Source organism: Aythya marila (genome assembly GCF_965140915.1).
Source record: "Aythya marila genome assembly, chromosome: 2".
Taxonomy (NCBI): Eukaryota; Metazoa; Chordata; class Aves; order Anseriformes; family Anatidae; genus Aythya; species Aythya marila.
Window position 1 is genome coordinate 29,470,983 of NC_139043.1, and position 20,755 is coordinate 29,491,737.

At 40.3% G+C, this 20,755-nt stretch overlaps 1 protein-coding gene across 3 annotated transcripts in view; it reads left to right on the forward strand.

The window, feature by feature from the left end:
- The window catches only part of LOC309875546 (uncharacterized protein), a 273,711-nt gene that overhangs the window by 5,076 nt on the left and 247,880 nt on the right, over positions 1-20,755 (forward strand). For 2 of the 3 annotated variants that reach the window (XR_014317052.1, XR_014317053.1), the window contains exon 2: positions 13,529-13,665. Coding sequence is in view for 1 of the 3 variants with exons in the window: in XM_082755097.1 (XP_082611223.1) it covers positions 8,486-8,509 (24 nt within the window). In the remaining 2 variants the exon portion in view is untranslated. Of the gene's footprint in view, positions 1-8,379; positions 8,510-13,528; positions 13,666-20,755 lie in introns of those variants that run through there. The other variant, XM_082755097.1, reaches the window with a different exon arrangement.

Below are 20,755 nucleotides of genomic sequence, written 5' to 3' on the forward strand. Positions count from 1 at the left end.
GCTGTTAGTCTTAGTTACATTCAATCTTGTAGTATTTTATACCCCTGTCCTTTTTGTAATCTATTCTGCAATAATCATTCCTTGGTGGGGAATATTAAAAAGGCAGATTGAACAAGGATGTACTTCTGTTTCTTATGTGTCAAGATTATTGCTTCCATCTTTGAAACTCTGCCTGGCAAAACACTGATGCAGAATGACATCTTGGCATTGCTGTTACACATACCAGTGTTGTAGACTTGATCACAACAGAATAAGTGTTTATGCTGGTATAATTATACTGGTGAGGTAAGTGAAGTTAGAGCATTATACCACAACAAATGCTTTTGCTTATATCTGCAAGTTGCAGATAAGGAAGAAACTTCCAGTTTAACTAGTCTATCTTGGGTATGTCTGTAATCTTACTGGGTTTTTCTCACCATGCCTGATCTGAATCTGATCATATAAACTAATGGTGATAAACAGTTATAAAAGATTAATTTCAAAGGAAAGATTGTCACTTCTGCTCAAAATAAATCTAATTTGGAAATCTTTTCCTTCTACAGCTTGTGTAGGTGTGTGGGACCAGTGGTGCATCTGTTAGCATGGCTACAGCATCTTGTGTACACGGAGAAGTTCTTGTCACTACCTAAGAAGTTAGCTCTTTCCTTTCCAACATCCTTAACCCGTCATGTGCCGTGATACATGTACCTATAGAGACTTAGTATTCTGAGCTGTCACTATCTAGGTGTTACTGCTCCATTGCGGCTGCTTGCCTCTCTGGCTGTATGTGGTAGACTTGAGGCTTGTGTCCAAGCCTCCTTTGTTGACCACTGGAATGCTTTTGGGATGGCTGTGACACACTTGGCAGAAGAGGATGGTCACCTCCCCCTTACAAACATGCCAGGGCACAGTGCAGGCCAAGTCCTTCCAGCAACATCAAACGACTGTCTGGGGCAGCTATAATTATACATATAGAGAGGCCAAGTACTGCATATTTCAAGGGCAAGTGGGGCCAGAAGGAAGTCTGAATGACTAGGTAATGCAGCTGGACTTTAGGAAACCTGTGGGCTCAATGCTGTTCCTCAGTTGGTACACTTAAAGTAGTTAACTTTAAAGTTTTCTCTGGGCAAATAAGCATATTGTCTCTTTGCTTAACTTTAAATACATTCTGAGGTGGTTCTTCTCTTCTGTACATCTCCAATCCAATAGACTCTGGACTGATGCCTTGAACTCCTACCTGCTCTGCCTGACATATGACTACTAATAGTGTCCAGGACTGTTTGCATGTCCAGATTTAGTTAAGGAAATGATTCTATAGCAGATTAGCTGGCTAAACCTGACAGCCAGATTATATGCATCAGCATTGCTTGCTTAATGAAACCAGAGTTACTGAAATATCAGTCACACTGTCTGCTGCCACCTCAGCTAATATGACCGCTTCTTGGATGTGATCTGAGTGCTTTGCTCCAACACTTGCCTGAAAGTCAGCATCTTTTTTTTTTCTCAGCTCTGATGAGGAACAAGTATGTACTACTGTTACTACAGTAACACAGTAATTGAATGTTCTAGTAAGAACATGTTTTATATTAAAAGCCATATTTATCTCATTGTGAACAGTCTTAATTTAGCTATAACCCTTTAAAACTGAAGCTTAATTCTATTGCACTGGGAGATGCTTTCTTGCAACACTCTTGGTCATATTATGAACACATCGCGTATGTGTAGAGGAGCTGTTCAAAGAATCACTTCTAAAAATGAACTAGTTGTCTGAAATACCTACGTAGAGCTAAGCAATAAAAGCTATTAAACTGATTGTCATCTTTCTCTTGTTCGGGGGAAACAAAGAATAAACTGAAGAAGACAAAACTTATGTTCTGTGCCTGACTCAATATGTGCAGCCCAAAGTAAAACTTGTCTCATACACATATGTTTGGATCAAGCCTTGATTTTTAAGCAAGAGCGGGGAAGTGGGTAGGAAAGGATGGGAGATGGTCCACTGATTTCAGTGGGTGCTGACTCAGAATCTTGTTCCCTCAGCAGAAAGAATCTGGTCCTCCTTAGCTTATGTGAGAGTCTGTCTTCTTCCTTTCCACTAGTACAAAGTGTCTGCGGCCTGCTACAGTCTGAGCAGAAATAAGGAATCCCACTAAAGCTTGTGGCCTATCAGCTTGTTATGTTATTGCTGCCTATCACTCATGGTGCTTTAGGCTATTAACCAAACTTGTTGAGTACTGGGAACACTATTAAGCAGCCATAGTTGACACTGATGGTGACAGTTAAGCCACAGGACCCTCAGGTTAGTGAAAGCTAAGACTAGCTTTTCTTGCAAGGATTTTGACTTTGAAATCTCTTGTCCCTGTTGGCCACTGACTCAATTGCTTAATTCTTCCAAGTTAGCTCTTTGTTTTGAGATGGTAGTTGTTCATTTCATTTTTCTTTACCAGTTCAATTGCTCTTACTGTATAAGGAAGAATGACTGAAGCACTGAAGAAAGTATGTTAGAACTTGTAGTGGAAACGGCATACTATGGCTGTGAAATTTGCTATTTAACTGGCCTGATTTGTGCAGTAATGTCCTGGGTTGTAATCACAGTGTTTTTACAAAGGGCTGTACAAGCATGGACCAAAATGTCTATGCTCAGCCTTGGAATCTAAATGAGATGAATAGGAAGGAGAAGAATATAGGACCATAGAATGGCTTGAATAGGGAAGGTCACCTGGTTCCAAACCCCTGCCAGTGGATGCTACCCACTAGATCAGGTTGCCCAGGGCCTTGTCCAACTTGGTCTTGAACACCTCCAGGGATGGGGCATGCACAGCTTCTCTGGGCAGCCTGTTCCAGTGCCTCACCACCTAGGATGAAGGAAAGTAGAAGGGAGATTAAGAAAATGGTGGCCGACCTTGCGTAAGGCCAGCATCCTTCAGAACAGTGAAGCAGCTGTAGTTTACTGGTAGTGATAATAAAAAAAAAAAGTCTACATTCTGAGGTTTCTTACTGTTCTCATCTAAATTAGGTGCACTCCAATGGGCATACTTTTTTTCTTGTATTAAATTAAAGTTTTTTTTTTAAGCATAGGCTTTTAAATGCATTGGAGAATCATGCTGAAGCTTCTTTATTCGCTGTCCCTTAGAGATTGGAGTGGGTAAGACAATTTCAGGGAATGTAGCAGAAGAAAGTAGAGGGCAAACTATTCCATTGATCAGTAGCATTAGTATACAGCTAGCTTTGGAAAGAGGTGTTAGTAGACAGTGAAAATTCACGGAGGTGCAATGGTTCCCCTCTGTCCCCTGAGAAATGATTTATCAGCAACTTAAAATAACACCTGCCTTATGCCACAGCAACTTGGTAGTAGCGATACTGTGGGAAGACTGTTACAGGTGAAGAGACCTGTGGTGTGTGTTTTTTTTTTTGTCCTAGGCACCAAAGAATTGTTCGAAAGCAGAACAACTCTTTCCTGCTCCACTAGTCTTCTTAGTTGAGGATTCTTTTGACTGACCAACTTGCATGTAAAAGGTTCTGAGACCATCTTGAGGTGATCTTATTGAAAAGGTGGGGAAAGAAGGCTCTTGCATTGCTTGCTCTTATTGTTTGCAAAGGTACGTATTTCCTGCAAAACTGACTCAACAGAGCAGCTAGAGTCTGTCCATCCAGATATCTGTAATGCAGGAAAGCTAAAAGTTCAAGATGTTCTGTAGTGAGCATAGTTTAAAAAGTAAACTTGGCAGAGTATAATCTCTTGTGCCTGTTTGTAGGTTCTGCTCAGAATCTTCAAGATTGGAATTTTCCATCATAAAAACAAATTGAAAGTAGAGGGAAATGGGTGCCTCTTAAAATCTTACTGCAAGTTACATCTTTCTGACTTTAGGTAAAAGATACCTTACATGTGGTTGTATTTTAATATCATATTCCCTGGACAAGAACAGCTTGAGTCTTGACTTTCAAGATCATAGAAACAAAATGTTGCAGGATGCTTGGTCTAATTCCCTGCTCAAAACAAGGCCAGCTCTAAAGTTGGGCCTGGTTGTTCAGAGCCTTGCTCAGTCAAGCTTTGGTTATCTCCAAGAACTGAGATTCCACAGCCTTCATGGACAGTCTGGTCTAGTGTTTTGGCCATCCTTATTTTTACCGGTCCCCCACCACTGTTCCTCCTTAATCTGAATCACCCTTGCTGAACCTTCTGTCTTTCAACTCTCATCGTCCAACTGCTTACCTCCTGATATGTTGTCCATAACCAGCTATTACAGCAGAGGACAACTACATTCCCCATTCAGCCTTATCTCCAGGTTAAATAAACACAGTTTATTTAAAACTCTTCATAACATGTGCTTTGCCTCAGGACCAACCCGGAGGGATGCTACTTGCAACTGGCTGCCAAGGGTTTTGGGTAACTGACTTCTTCAGTGTAATGGTCCAGCAAATTCTCTGCTTCCTTTATATGCCACCCAGCCAGTCTATACCCCTATGGCTTAGCTAATCTGGATACTCTGGAAGACTGAAAGCTTTGCTAGAGTCAAGGTAAATGATAGCCTCTGCTCTTTTCTTTGGAGTTACTGTTCTCTTCAGAGGAGGAGATTGGATCAGCCAAGTACTAGTTCCTTTAGATAACTGCAGCTTGTTCCCCGTGACTACCTTATCTTTAATATGCTTGAAAATGGCTTTGAAGACTTGCTCCATGGTCTTTTCAGGGTCTGTGATTAAATCAGTGGTTTCTTAAGAACATCCTTCTTTCCCTTCTTCAAGAAGAATGACACTTTTGCCTTTCTACAGCTATTGGAGCCCTCTTGCAACTACCTTGATATTTTGGAGGTTATTGAGAGTGACCTCAATGGCACTGGACTGCAATCTCAACACCCTCATTTGTCACTTGAGTCCATAGGACCAAACGTGTTCAGTTTGCTCTCAGTCTGCCTGAAAGGCCTAAGAGCAAACCTTGATAATAAAGGTCTCTTCTGCTTCTGTTGCCACCATGTCTCCCAGCATCTTCAGCAATAAATCCATGTTTTCTTAAAAACTGCCGCCACTGATTTTCATATCAGCAGAAGTCCTCATTGTTGCCTCTTACATCTCTTGCTGCAGCCTCCCTAGGGCCACCCAAGACAGGGTACCCATTTCCCTTCTGCATGCTTCCATGAGATCAAGTAGCACATTCAGGTTTGTCATATAATCTGTTCTTGACTCCCAGGGTAAATTGCCTTGGGACCTTCTTAATGTAAAGACAATTTTAAGACAAAAAAAATACCTTGCTATCATGAATACCCATGACTGAGATAACATGCAGAGCTGCAGACTGAAGTCTTGTGTGGGCTGATAATGTACTTACAGATAAGAGATGGAACCTCTAAAGGTGCTCTTCATTTTGATGAGAACTTATGAATATTCACTCACTTCTTCCTCAATTTTAGTAACTTCCTATTGGAGCCTGTTGCATATTGAATTGTTGGGGATGTATTTTACTCCCACTCTTCAAGTTATTACCAACTCTCACAAGCAGTCCCTTTCTAATTAAAGGAATTACCTGAATTCTTTTGACCTTATTCATACTAGCCTGAGGAAAAAACAAATAAATGTGTATTCTCCAAGTCAAAAACCACAGCACATGCAGTTCATACCAGTGTGGTACGGCACAGCATCAGGGTAGGTGTTGTAGCCAAGCTTCTGATGACTAGTTGCGAGTTCAGTCACTTACTGAACTACTGTTGCTTTCCCCAGCCTTCACAGGGAGAGATTTAGCCTATGCACTCCTTAACCACTGGCTTCATTTTAGTCTCTGTAGAACCTGCTGGAATATTTCAGGGTGCACAGTCTCCTGAGAGTAGAACACAACAGAAACATAAAATTTCTGTTAGAATGAGTGTCAAACTAAGCTATGTATTACTTCATATAGCTCTGTTTGCGTTGGATAGCTAAATTGGAGTCTGGAGCTACAATGCAGCTCTTAATGTCTGGACATGTTTTACCGGAATTTTGTTGCTTTTTATTTTTTTCTTAGGGGAGGGAGGTAGACTGCTTTGTCCATTTTCTGAAGCTATTGTTAAAACTATGACTCTTCAGCTGATGCTGTGGCCTTCAAGGTTGCTAGAAATCCACAGAATTAAGCCAGAAAGAACATATTCTGTTGAACTGTGATGCTGAAGCAGATTTGCAAACATCAAAGGTGAGGAGAATATTCTGCTTATAAAACATAAATCACTACAGTCTTTGAAATAACCCACTATGATGAAGTGGCAATGAATCTTTCATGAAGTACAGCAATAGCGCCAGATGGCTACTGGGCCTGTGGGAGAATCTTTCTGTTTCACATTAATTTTGAAAAATGTTAAACTAAAAAAGGCATGCATTAACTAACAGTTGACCCACAATTTAGTGGCCACTACTAGTATGGACCTAAATGCATGGAGTCAACTTGTTCTAAATCAGTGTGTTCTTCCTTGATATCTGTCTGATGTCCAGCTCTGTAAACTCTTGGAGGTCTCTGCAATGTGCAGCTGAGTTTTTTTTATTATTTTTTGTTTAAATTGCTTTATGTTCATGTAGTTTTCTGGCCTTTTTATCTTGTCACATCCTGCTATAATTCGCCTGCTTTTGAAGTAATCTTACTCCAACTTGAAATGGATGAGACCATGCTAATTATACTTATCTCATAAGGCATTTAGTCAGACATTGGAATGGGTTGCCTGGGGAGGTGGTGGATGCACTGTCTTTGGAAGCCTTTAAGGAAAGGTTGGACATGGTGTTTAGGAACTTGGTTTAGCGGGTGACACTGGTGATAGGAGGATGGTTAGACCAGATGATCTTGGAGGTCTTTTCCAACCTTAATGATTCTATGATAAGAGCTTGAAAGCTCTAAGTCCTTTTGCACTGCATGTCTTTGCTTGTCGTTAGAAAGTCCTGGTAGTTCAGCTTTGCACATTCCACTGTTGAAACAACACCTTTGTTAAATGCTGGCACGTGCCCAGCTGTGTTCTTGTTACTTTAATTTATGGTAAGTTCTAGCCAGGGTTATCTGGTGTCTAACATCTTCTCCGCTTCTTTTAGTGAGATGCGGTGACCTGGTATGTCACTTCTAGAAGGACACTAGAAGCCCTAGAGTAAGAGCATCAACTTCTATTAGTACAAGAAATCCAGATACAATTCAAGGCTCTAACCTGTGTTCTGTCAAGAACAAGGAAGAGTGCTTGATTAAAGATTTCTTAAATAGAAAAATTATTTCTCATATAGTGCTCACTTTATGAAAGCCTAGATCACACTTCTTCCTTACATTCCAATAACCTTGTTTATCTTTTTGTTCTGTCTTTCTTTTTTTTTGTAGAAGTATCTGAGCTAACACAACAAAGCCAAAGCATGCTCTTATCTATCACTGGGCTTCTGAACAGTTGGAAATCCCTTTGAATAAGGAGTGTACGTGTACATAAAAATGGGTATATGTATATAAAAACTACTCTGCTTTAAGCCACTGTGGATTAGGATTTAACATACACTAATACATCTGAATTTAACAATGTATTTTTTAGTCATGTGATTTTATTCTTTCACTTTATTTCAGTACCCTCTAGAGATTCTAGCCCCTGTGGCAAAGTCTGACAGATTCCCAAGGCTCTCTGCAAAGGATTTAACTGCACCAAAGTGCTTTGCCCTCATCAATCAGCAAACAGGCATTCTGTGCAAACACATGGGTGTACCCACACTTTGGAGTGAAGTTCAGAGTCCTTGTTTGGCTTTGAGGTGGCTGATATGTCACTACAGGCCTCGTTAGCTCCACTAACAAACAGTACAGCTATGTTAGCCTGATGCTATTCCTCAGCTAATGTGTCCTGTCTCACAGCAGAGCTGTCTAGGCTGGCTGCAGTTTAACTTGCCTGACATAGCTCTCTTCCTAGAGGTGCTCTAGCTGATTAGGTTATATATTCCCAAGTATCTCTTGAACTATGTGCACCCATGAATACACATGTACCAAAGCAAAGTATAGCTTATGCTCCTGTTTTTAACGGGGATACCTTCTCAGAAATAGTAAGTATGAATATCTTCTTTGCTCTTCTGTTTCGATTTCTTTTATGTGGTGGTGCAACACATCTGAAAAATACGATCTGGTGCAAGACTGCTTGAAGTTGCTGAATATAAATACTAATTTATAGTTTAAGGGATAATCCAAAGCAGTATTATGTTAGATGGTATGTACTCTGCTAGAACAGAAAGCTGCCACGTGTCGCTTAGTGAGTGGAAGTGAAGGGGGTTAGAGGGCATCTGATCTGAGACCTGTGGCGGGAAGCTAGGGCTGGGCTGGACGGCTTGTGCAGCCCCGTAGATCAGTGAATTGCAGGCATGCAGGCACTGCACCAAAGAGCTGATGTCTCAGTACCAGTTGTTTGGAGAAGGCAAAAAAAAAAAAAAAAGTGCGGGGGCTTTTTCCCCTGCCTAGAGTTTTGGATATTATGGAAGCCATTCTTTATAGGCCCTTATACATGCTGCACACTGTAGAGATGCCTGGTGGAATCTAAAAGCTGAGACTATGGTAAGAAGCGCTGGGTTTGAGGTAAGCACGCACTTGTACTTTGTGCTGCCTCTTAGGAAGATGGTATAGATCTCTTAAAGATGCACACCTGCTAACTGAGCTGTAATTTGTTGTTTCTGACTTCATGGAGTAACTCTTACATGGGGAAAAAAAAACCTGCAAAGTAACTCCCCCCCTTTTTTTTTTTTCTTTTCTTTATAAATTAAAGCACCTTAACTATGGACCTGAAACAAAATGAACAGGAAGTTTTAGGAGTGAACCTGAAAAAGCCTGTGCTGAACGAACACATGCATGCGCACACAAGTGGGTGGAGAGAGGGGAGGGGAACTGTAAATGTGCCAAGAAGCTGTGGACGGGTGAATGGATTAAAAACAACTGAGCAGTTTGAAGGAGTGGTGTTATGCAGACTTCTGAAGCAGCTAACATTACTGCAGTGCATGCATGTGCAATGTGCTGCTTGAACCTGGCTCTGCATGATTCCTATGTGACTACAGCCTTCAGAGCACTACCATGTTGTGGTGCATCTCAGTGGAAAAAAAAAAAAAAAAAAGGCCAGCCTTTCAGCCTTTTCTGTTATACTCAGTCACCACATCTGTAAATATTTGTGCTGAAAATTGCCTACACCAATCCTATTTCAGGAGTCTTTAAGTTTACTTTGTAACTGTCTCTTTTTTACATGCAAGTTTTTAATTATATAAAGATGAGTAACAATAAAACTGCTTTGTGCCAAAGTCATTCCACCTTAAACAAAATACTATCTTCCTCTGCCTGCCCTCTGTGTATGTAATCAGTGGTTGCTTTTCTGGCCAGAGAACCTCTGTGGCTGTTCATAGCATTAAAAAAAATAAATCTCTCCAGGTCCTAGCTGCCTATTAGCAGGCCTTTCTTTTTTATATGGACAAAAATATTACAAGTACATAAAAGAAACAGATATGGAAGGCTACAGGCTCCTGAGCAATGCAGTATTCCTACTGCCCTTCTTACTCTTAACAGTCACTCCAAAGTTACCCTGCTGATCATCAAGAATCTCACGAACAGCCCTCTATTCTTGTGGAAACACCCACTGAAACACTTTGTGATTTGGAGAAGAGGAAGACAAATACCTCTTGGGCTCTTGCTGCTCCCTGTTACTGTGTTTTACTGATGAATGCTGATCCACTGGATCAGCAGAGCAAAATAGATGCAGGCAGAAATGTGTGGTTATATTGCTCTGTTATTTCATAGTGCTGTTTCCCCTCCCCCCCAAAAAAATAATAAAAATGCATCTGTCAGCTCACATAAGATGTACAAAAAATATTGTACTTCAAAGAAAATACAGCAAAACCTAGTCTGCTTGGCAGCCACAGAAAATCTCTCTAAAACTGAAATGAGAGCTGGAGTAACATCAGAGAAGGTAGAAACATTTTGACCCTGTACTCCTCAACTCTGGCAGCAGTTTATTATCCTGCAGAAATAAGCCCATTGCTGGGATGTCTCAACGTTCTCTAGAAACAATTTTTCTACTGATTGTGTGTGCATGCATATATATATACATACACACATGTGCACGTGCTTGCGTGTGTTTTGTTTTTCCTAGCCCCTGGCCCACATGTCTGAGGGTGCAAGGAGGAGGGGGCTGGCCTGGGGCTGCTGTGCCCTGCTGGATTGTAGAAAGCAAGTCTCAGCACAAGGTCAAAGAGAGTCAAGTGCACCAATTCTGTACAGTGGGGGAAGGATTTTTCTTGGTTTTGTACCTGTGTTGTTTTTTTCTTTTTAATGAATGTTTTTACTCCTGCTCCAGATCTTTTTCTAATCATTTATATATATTTTTTTTTGCCCTGGTGGAGCCCCTTTCCTCCTTCACTCTGACGGCATCGGGGAGGGGGAGTAGGCCTTTGGCGGGGTCTGGAAATCTCCGAGCACGTTTCCTTTCCCACTGCTTTCCGCTGAGTCAGTGCAGCAGAGAGCTGCTCTGCCAGGCGTGTGCTGGCTCTGGAGCTGGACTCCTCCAGCCGCACCCAGCTGCCAGATAAACAGAGCACTTTGCTTATGAATTCCGTACTTTGGCCGGTTTGAGGCATTTTTCAAAGCTGCGCTATTGTTGTTGTTTCCCTTTGATGTGCAAAGCTGAGTACGAGCAGTGTGCTTCTGCAGCTAAGAGCTTGGGAGATAATGTTATCAGACCATTAGATGAATATCCATGTAATGTTGTTAATATTCAGATAACGCCAACTTTCAAGAGATAATGAAAGACTTTCAGGCCAGCAATGCTGCTGGTAACACGTAGGCTGGGCTAATCCACTTAGAAAAAGGGGTGTACGTGAAATTTCTGACCTTTTTTAAGGCTTTCTTTTTCTTTTTTTCTTTTTTTTTTTTTTTTTCTTTTAAACAGCACTCTTATGTAATTAGGCAAGTAAATGAGGAAAGGCTTCATGTAAGCCAGGCTTGTATCACTGCCCCCACCTAAGCAAAGCACGTGCAAGTGGGAGGAATTTGGCTTGTGCTGTTCTGAGAAGGTTTCTTCCTTGCAAACAGAAGTGGAGAAAACTGTGACTAAGAAAGCTGTGGAAAGTGTGTATGGTAATGCTGTTGTTCTAATTGCAGATGGGGAGAGGGTAAGAGGGTATTTGTAATTTCTTTCCTCAAAAGGATTGGGGTGGGATGTGTGGGCATCACCCCAAGCAAGAATAGAACTAGCTCCCTAAACTTTTAGGATAAACTACACAACCTCACGTTCCTTGGGTGGATGCAGTTCTTGAAAAAGATGCTGTAAGTCAACAGAGTGGGTAGGTGGAAAAATCAGATGACAATTCAGAGCTTGTTCTTGGTATCGTGAACATGAAGCTCTGCAGAGGATTGCTTTCTCCGCCCCTGGAAACCACCTATACCTCTGGAGGGAGTTTTCCAACAGATTCTGCTCCCCCTCCCCAGCGAAGTTGTGACCCATATGCTGAAAACTGCCTTCCATGTAGTCTGCTTTATGGTCTGTTAATGTTATTCTTCAGATCTAGGTAAAATCTGAGAGCTAGGTGATCATTTCTTCTAAAAATAGAGTAGGTATTTTGCTTATCTTTCAATACAAGTGTCAGGAGCAACTTAGGTTAATTGAGGGACTAACTGAAACAACAAGCTTGTAGTTATTATCCCCAGATCCTTATTTGGTGATTTATAAGGCTACTGGTGCCTTTGTAGTTCCCATGCCCTTTGGTACGTAGGTCAAGGGGCTGAACTGGGGCCCCAACCTACAATTTCCTGGGCAGACACCATCTAATTCTGAGCTACTGAAGTCTCTTAAATCTTCTGTGATTGTGAAAAACCTAATCCAGACCTGCAGGATATTATTGTGTTAACTGCAGGCGATAGTCTTGGTTAGATTTCTGAGGGAAAAGGAGATGATAGGACTATGTAGTCAGTCTGTAGCAGCCATTATCATTAATAATGTATTAAAAAGAAGGCTTATAGCCCTGAGGCTATCATCTCAATGATGTATAATCTCAGAAATGTCAAGGTGACTTAGGGTGACGTGATGGACCATGGTATCTCTGAAGTGTGTGCCGTTCAGAAGAGCACATGTCCTGAAATCCACACGGTCCTTGAACACAAAGGCTTTGTTGCCTTCTGAATCATAACAATTCTCCTTGGCAAGGGTACAGAGGGAAGCAGCAGCATGTATTGTGTTTACCTCCTAAAAATGTGGGTTTGTTTTTACAGTCTTATTTACCTGCAGAATCATTCATACTCTACTTAATTCCCCCCTTCACTGGGATACAAATGTTTTTTTCTTGTGTTCATAGTGGGGGAAGTTAAAAATATTGTGGATCTGGTAGAGACATATTTGTCATATTGCTTCAGTTTAGCTAAAAGTTTTTGCAGTTAACAACATGTGTTTGCTTTGTGTGTATTAGCTTTGTGCTGTGTCATCTTGCTTCTCCCAGATAATATTATTCTCTTTGTGAGCATAGATGCTTTTCACTCAGCAGGCTAACTGCTACCATATTCATGTTTGTAAATTGTGTTAAAGCAGCTTTGAGCTCTTCCCTGGGGTCAGTGCACATCAAAGTCAAGCACTGATGCCAAAACCTTATGCATAGCTACTCTTTGACAAATGTGTGGTGGAAGTTTTTTTTTGTTTTCTTCCGTTGGATGTTTTGTTGATACAGTTCTATTCAATGACAAAAATCACTGAAGATGTGAATGGAGGGGTAGGAAGAAATGAATTAATTGATCAGACTATATTACAATGTTGTCATCATAGACTAGTTCTTCTGAATGTCATCTTCTATGGGAGCAGGTAGTTGCAAATATTTAGGGAAGAACATTCCTAGAAGAGACCAGGTGGTGTAGGCATTCCTCCCATCCCTATGACCTGATGTATTAATTTTATTTTTATATGGTGTCTTTCAACAACAGGCTTTTATTATTTGTGTGTATATATATATATATATTTTTTTTTTAATAATGGGCCAGGCTTCCTGACTTCAATAGACTTGCTCTGTACTTGGCATTCTAGGCAGGTTTTCCCACTCTGGCACCACTTGGCTGTCTAAATTAAAATAGCCTCTCTTGTATGACAGTGCAGATGCAAGTCTGCTGGCTCTTGAATGAAGCTAAAATGGGCCCTTGCTACTTCTGATACTTATTCTAGAGGATTGACACCTAAGGTAAGCTTGGATCCCACCACAGTCTTGGCTGTGCATCCTGAAAATTGCCCTAGCCCATTGCATGTTATACCACTGAATAATTTTTGGATAATGCCAATACAAGTCAGTGCTCAGTGTTAAAAATCTGGTTTCAGTTGAGTTGGTATCCAAGGTGTTATTACTTTTAGATCTGCAAGCCTGACTGCTTACTTTCTCATCTGTCTTCTGATGTGAAGGCAGATGTGAGCACTTACTGCCTGTAGGTTTTGCTTATAAAGCAGGTGGCCACGTTAGCTGAGGTGGTGCCATGCCTCAGGCTACAAAGTTATGGTGAAAGGCTTGCTCTGTTCAGTCTAGCTTGGTGCTGTCCTAACGTGCTCATGTAGGTTGTTTTTTTTTTTTTTTTTTTTTTCCCTCCCAGAATGGCGCATGATCTGAAAAAAAATTTCATCTGCTTGGCACATGCCCATGGCATTCAGTGTAAACATATCCCTGCATGACATCTGAATGTGTTATACCATGTATGCATTCCTCAGTCTCTCTCTCTGTGAAATGAAGGTAATTCTTTCCTCGTTTTTTTTTTGTTTTGTTTTGTTTTGTTTTGTTTTTTTAAGATGTTTTGGATGAAAGGTGTTTAATTGGGGTAAAGGGTTACTGTTAGGAATGTACCTCTTCTATGTCTACTATGCTGTTGATATGCAACACTTTCCCCCCCCACCTCATCCTCCCCAGGCACTACTCCAGGGACAGAGAATGAGTTTTGACTGGTCTTCATGCAATGATATCCCTGAATTTATGGCACTGATCACCAGGGTAGTAAAAGAGCAGCAATCTCTGTTGTTGTAATGCCTTCCCTCATCTTGGCAACAAAAGTGGTTCTTGCTAATGTCCAGTAACTATAACCGTATTTAACATGTACTAAAACTGTCTCTATTTAGGAGAATTTCCTAGCAAAGAAATAATACAGAGCTGTATTATTATTATTATTATTTAATTTTTTTAAGCCAGGTAAGCTATCAGTCTGGAAGGATGGAGCACTAAATAAATCCCATCAGACAGCATGTTTAGAGGATATATACAGTTGCTCTAAGTGCCTATTAAGTCTAATTAGCTGATTTTAGTGTGTGGCACAGATAGCTCCCAAGACCCCTTATTTCATATGCATTCTTTTCTCATAAGAGCCTTGATGGTAACATCAGAGGTCTTGGGGCTGGTGAGGATGTGAGTTTTCATAAAAAGTCCTTTCCAGTCCTTTTCTTTTCCTTTTTCCCTGGCCCTGTGGCTGCATCGTGTTGTTGTGACAGGCCTGTTAGGATTGCAAAGTAGCAGTCCTCTATTGGCAGGTCCCAGAAGAGCCTGATCAGAGGAGTCATTATCTAGTATCTGCCAGCAGCTCTGAGAAGAAAAAAGAAATGGAATTTGGGTCTCCCTGAAGGTGTCTGAATTAAGAGAAATGCAGCCTTCAGGTGCTTATTATGTATAATCATATAGCCAAGGGTTAATTAGGAAAGCTCCTGTGGTATTTCAGAGGTTTGAGAGAGCTCTTAAAGCTGAGCAAACAAGGCTTTGGGATGGAGATTGAAGTCTTAACAAGTAGTCCTGCAGGGCTTTCACAACCCTACGTGACTCTCACTTTCAGTGGCTCAGCTTGCTATTTTATAAGCTGTGACGCAGATGTTAAAGCAAGAATAAGGAAGTATTAATGCCTGATAAGCTCTGCAGCAATTTGCAAAGTTGCCAAGTAATTGAATTTGAAGTAGATTAGAATATTCGTGGTCCAAATGCTAGCACGTATACAAGCACATATACAATCTTGTATAGTCATGATAGTAGCTAATTTGTCTCACATATGGCATAGCGTGTACATTTGTGCATTGTTTCCTCATGAATGCCAAATTGTCAACTAGCTCTAATAGCATAGGATGTGTTAAAAGAATGACTGAGACTGCACAAGTCAGAGAGGGAAAATCTTTGTGACAATAATTAACCATGAGGAATCTGCATGCAACTAGACTGTAGCCTTTGTATCTGGTATGCATCAGGTTTTTTGAGCTATAGCTTGGTAACCTTAGGAATCCTGATTAGGTCCATGAAAGGAGCTGCAAAATAATAGACTGTATAAAAAGAAACAGCACACTTCTGCAGGAAAACACTCCAGCTAGTAGTGGAAATGCTAGAGAAAGGAACTGCAATGCTCTAAGAAAAGTTCTACCCTCCCACCCCCTTTTTTCTTTAATAATTTTGCCAGAAAGTCCTTGATTAATTTGCCTAGTATAAGATATTTCAAACAGCATCAGGCACTTCAGTTATCCCTGCCTTGCCTCTAGCTTCTGCTCCAGGATGGTAAAAGTCTGAAATTTACAGCCTTAGGCAGATGCATTGGATACCCTGATGAACTGAATCTAAAGATTTCCAACAAAAAAAATAAAGCTTTTGGGGACTCACTTCCTGCATTAATATAGCATTGTGGAAGGTTCTAAAGTAAAAATTACATTTTGCTAAAATGCAAGCTTTTTTCAAACTCTTATCTGCTTGAGAAGCTAAGAACTCTTCACTAATAGTATAATATCTCCAAAGTTAGGAAGAGCTTTATATGTGCAATAACGGAAATAAGACTTACACTAATTATATTTTGTTCTTCAGTATCTCCAGTCAGAAATTTCTAACCATCTAGGATCTGATAATAATAACCTATTAAGTTAGGAAACAAATTATGATATTTAAATTCTAATCAGCAGCAAAACTAGTTACTTTTGTTTCACTTACTGTTTGAGATGTGTGTTAATAAAAACTAACATTGGCTCCCTTCAGTAAGCTGCACTTTGGAAAGCCTGAGAGTACATTGAGGGAAGCACGGGAATGGGTTTCTGAGCTGTACTGCTGTAGAGATCACAGCAGAACCCAGTGTCATGGAGCTGGAAATCTGGGCAGGCACTCCTTCATAATTTGTTTGATGTGTAGTATTTATGACAAGGAAATGCATTTAAACTTGTGTTCAAAGTCAGCTGGATCATACATTTAAACCCTTCTCGTACTCTGGTTAGTCTCCTTGCCTTGTTCATGGTAGGCATTATTTCAAAAAGGATTGATGTGAGCAAGGGACTTTTCCCTGACTTTAAGGTGGCCTGGACCAGACATCTACTGTTATTTTAAACTTTTTAAAACTGTTTTATCTTGACTGTGTTAATGGACAGTCAAGATTATCTTCAAACTGCATCAGTTATGATCAGCTAAGGATCTCGCTGTTACCTCCTAATGTTAAATAAAACAAGGGTATATCCAGGACAAAACCCGGGGACAGCTATTTACAGTCATTTGTGTATGAGCAAGATTTACTTTGAGAAGGATCATTCCTAGTCAGTGTAAATGTTGCTTTCCTCTAGCTGTTATGACATTAGAGCTCTGTTACTTATCCTCAGAATTTCAAACTACAGCTAATTATACTGTCATAAATCCAACACAAGCATATACTTCTTGTTGCTCAGTGAACTGTAAATGATATATTATATAACAGGAGTGTGATTTCCGTACTCCTTTCTTTTTTTTTTTTCCAAGATTCCTTCCAAATAATGAGTAAGTAGATGAAAAAGGTAAGTCAAACTGAATCAGTCAGTCACGACAAAGTACTTTGATCTAGGAGTGGGCTATAGGTTCTGGTGGTGGGAAATCCCCCCAAAGGAGAGGTTATAGCAGTGGAAGAGAAGTGTTCTATAAAGCTACAGGTACGATAAGTTAGGAGCAGAGCCCCCAAAATGGTGAGCTACCTCTGTAAAGCAGACAGTGGTCATTTGTGGGGGATGAGATGCATGCTTTTCTCCCAAAGACTGTTGCATGGCCTGGTGTAACAAGTTGAGGGTGATGATCAAGCAAAACCTTTCCAGATGCAGCCTGTTGGTATTTAACTTTGTTTTGTTAATTGCTTGCAGGCAAGGATAGTGTTCTGAATGTCTCCACAAGTGCCTACCTGGTCTAGCGTAGTGACCACTGGCTCAGGGCAGCACTCATCACTCTTAGGGGGGAGAGCCTGTGGTCTCCTGGATCCTCTCAGAAACTGTTGGCTGCTGTTTAATAATGACTACCGATTTTCTTCCTTACTTCTCTCTTTTCTCCTCAAGCTGCCTCCTCTGAAAGCTGTGATCCTCAGACTTCCTACCACCCACACCATTTGTTGTTCTTTGTGTTTGATTCCATGCTCCTGAGATGTCTCTCTGTTTTGGGTGAGGACTTACTACCATGATAAGTCTGCTTGCCTTTCTCCTAGGTGTTTTCAAAATGGACAGTAGCCAGTGGCAGATAACTTGAGAAGAATATAAAGACTGTTTTAAAGCTACTTTTCCCACAGAATGGTTGCTCTTAATGTAAACTGTTGCTCATTAGTTCCTTTTTCCACTTTCCCCTGTTGCCCAATTCCCTTCCCTGAGGGCATTGCCTCATGCTTGATGCAGGTGTGAAGCAGGTGTTCCTTATGACCAAAGACAGTCTATGTGGGGTAAGTGTGTCAGCTAAAGTCCCCACCTGCTTACAAAGCATGTTCTTCAATGTCAAAATAAAAGGATTTAAGGTCAAAGGGTGGGTTTTTGTTTGGTCAGCTGGCTGCCTCCTTGGTATAGCAACTACAAAAGTAAAATTAGGGGAAGCACAGAAATCTGAATTCTTGGCAGCTGATGTAATTCTAACGTTGACTTTCTCTGTGTGTGTACTTGCATATTTGTGTATATGTATACAGAGAGGCACTTCCATTAAATATGAAAGAAGGAGCCTGTAAGGTGATATATGTAGGGATTGTTCCTGAGCCCTGGTTTTCTTAGGATAGTTGGACCTGTAGGTTTTGCATTCGCTTATACTGGATACCTTTTATTTGTCAGAGCTGGATTTCCTGAAAGTTTATTTTATATATATATGTTTACATTTGTGATGACAGCAATTGTGGCTTCTGAAAGATAAAATGTAGAGGATATTTTGTGAGGAAATATTAAAAAAAAAAAAAAAAAAGCCATGTCAATTCAGCAGATATGTAAAAGTGTGTTGTTGCAGACTTTATCCTCTTGTTCTATGCCTGTCTCAAACTGACCACAATACCTAGAGTTCCTCTTGCCTATTTCCAAACTTGTTCTTCATTCTTTTTTCTGTTTGTTTTGTTTTATTTGGTTTTGTTTTTCTCCTAGGATCTCAGCATGCCTTATTTCATGTATGCATACATGCTAACAAGTGAAATAATGCACAGGATCTTTTGGTTAATTTGCTATGGAAAGTCACGAATTTTCTAAAGAGAATTCTGAAGATGATTTATTAATAGAGCTGAATGGAATTAGAAGCTGAAACACAACAGTCCTACATAGATGATAAATTCATACCAAGGGCAGCTGCAAAATTATTTGCATAGCTTCAGTAGTTCTCTGCTACCTGGAAAGCTCAAGAGAGGGAATAATATTCTTTCATCCTTGCAATTTATAAGTGCTATAGATATTTCTAATCCACAGCTTTCTCTTCATAAAACTGTTTTCTGTTTCTGGGTTTGGGCTCTTCTGATACTTGCAGAGGTGTGTAGGGTTTGTTCAGCACTTTCTCTGGGTGTGCCTGAAAAATGTTTTCCTTTGATAAAGATTTTTTTTTCAGAGCAGTCCTCACCACTGAAACTTGTTTTCAATTTAATGCTGATAAGACACTGTTTATTTAAAAAAAAAAAAAAAAAAAAAAAAAAAACAATCCACCAAACAACAACAACAAACAGCTACACAGTCATATATTATAAATATAAATGTACAATATATATACACTATATAATTTCAATTGCAAACAAGTCTGTGTTGTTTGAGCAGAAACCTTGCCTGAGCAGAAACTACAGAGTTAAGTGACAATGATAGAACTCAGTCTGGCATGCTTCCTTCTTGTAGCTCCTGCTCATAGACTTTCAGCAAAAACTGCTGTAGGGACACTGTCCCTGTGTTTCAAGCAAACATCCTACTGATGGACCGACAAGTGCTGGGATGGCTGGAACACTCTGTAGAGGGGAGGCCAGGCTGAAAGCCTCAGAATATGGGGTTTGTTCTTTGAGGTTGCTACCTGAGCAGCTTTCCACAAAGAAATCATCAATTCTCAAAGGTATTTTCTCTGACTTTTGAGAAAAGGGCTTGGTCTGCTGCTGCTTCATGGGGAATGAACTGAAAGCCTTTGATATTTGAAAGCTGAACTATTACGATCAAGTGCATAAATCAAATGGGTAGCTGACCAAAAGTGTTCAGTATGAAATAATGTCATTGAAAAACGGTTTGTTTCCCTATCCTTTTTAGCTGGGCTGCTAACACAGCCTGGAATTTGATTTTGGATGCAGTAACTGTAAGGATCCCACACGTTTTAGGTTTACTGCATCAAATAATTTTCTCTCATGAATGATCTTCAGTGTTTGCATTTAATTTACTCTGAATGTCAACACTGGCAAACTTATTCTGCTAACTATTTATAAAATATGAATGCAAACAAACAAATCCCTGCACTTCAAACTGAAAAGTGTTTTTTTTCTTTCTTTTTTTTTTTTTTTTTCAGGCTTCATTGAATTCTGTTTACTTTCTATCTGCCTTAGAGTAGTCCATTCCCTTTTATTAAATTGCTGAGGGGGTAGCTTGGAGCATTTTATTTTTTTTTTCTTTGTGCTCAGCAGCTTAAGAACATGGGAAATATACAGGAGCTGTGACCAAAGTAATCAATTTCCTTTTTGTTGTGTCCAAAGAAAGCAAGTTATTGATTTCACAAAAATGTGTAGTCTGAGCTGCCCAGTAGTTTCTCCCATTACAAATACTGAGAAGAGATCCAGCGGCTCTATCCATAATAGGCTCTGTTTTCCAGATCACTGCTGAGAGATACTTGAGTAAGAATTAATGAAGTAAGACTTCAGAGTCTTTGTTTTATGAAAAAAGAATCAAAACAGGTGTAATGAGAAAACAATTGCAAGAAAGATAACCTGGCTATGTCTGGAAGGTTAAATAATTCTGTAAGGATTAGCAAAATAAATTACAAAGCAAATGCACTCAGGTGCCGCATCCAGAGGGACTCCATTTTGCAGCTAATTTATGACTTGTTTTCATGTTAGTGGCCTGTCAAAAGAGCTACTTGTCTCCTGCGTGAGGTGTTATCATTCTTGCTAGATGCTGTTCTCTGCTAAAAATTATACTCTACAGAAATAATGCTTTCCAAGTTTAAGACCGAGATACCACCAAGCCCATGGAAAAGAACAACTTCACGTTGGACAAACATCATTTGTTTAGCAAAGTGATGTGCTGCCTTGTTTTATGCCATTATATTGGGTTAAGCTTTCCCTTGGTAGTTCATGAGCAGAATATTTCAGCATTTAATGTGCAGGGATGGGAATACTTAAAATTCAGTGTGCTAGCAAAGGCCACAGTGCTGCATGATGCTGCTGCCACTGAGTCACGGCTGTTTGGGTTTTGTCCTTAAGGCTTCCACTTCCTGAGTCAGGGGAACATATAATTAGTGCAAGGCTTGGCTTTTTGTCTTGCATTGTCCTGTTGGGAAGCCAAGAACGTGTTGTTTTAGAGCACTCCCGACTCCAACGCCAGGAGTAAACCTGAAATACAGTGTAAGAGGGTTTTATTTTTCTTGAGCCTGACATGAGGTCTCGTGTAGTAGCAGT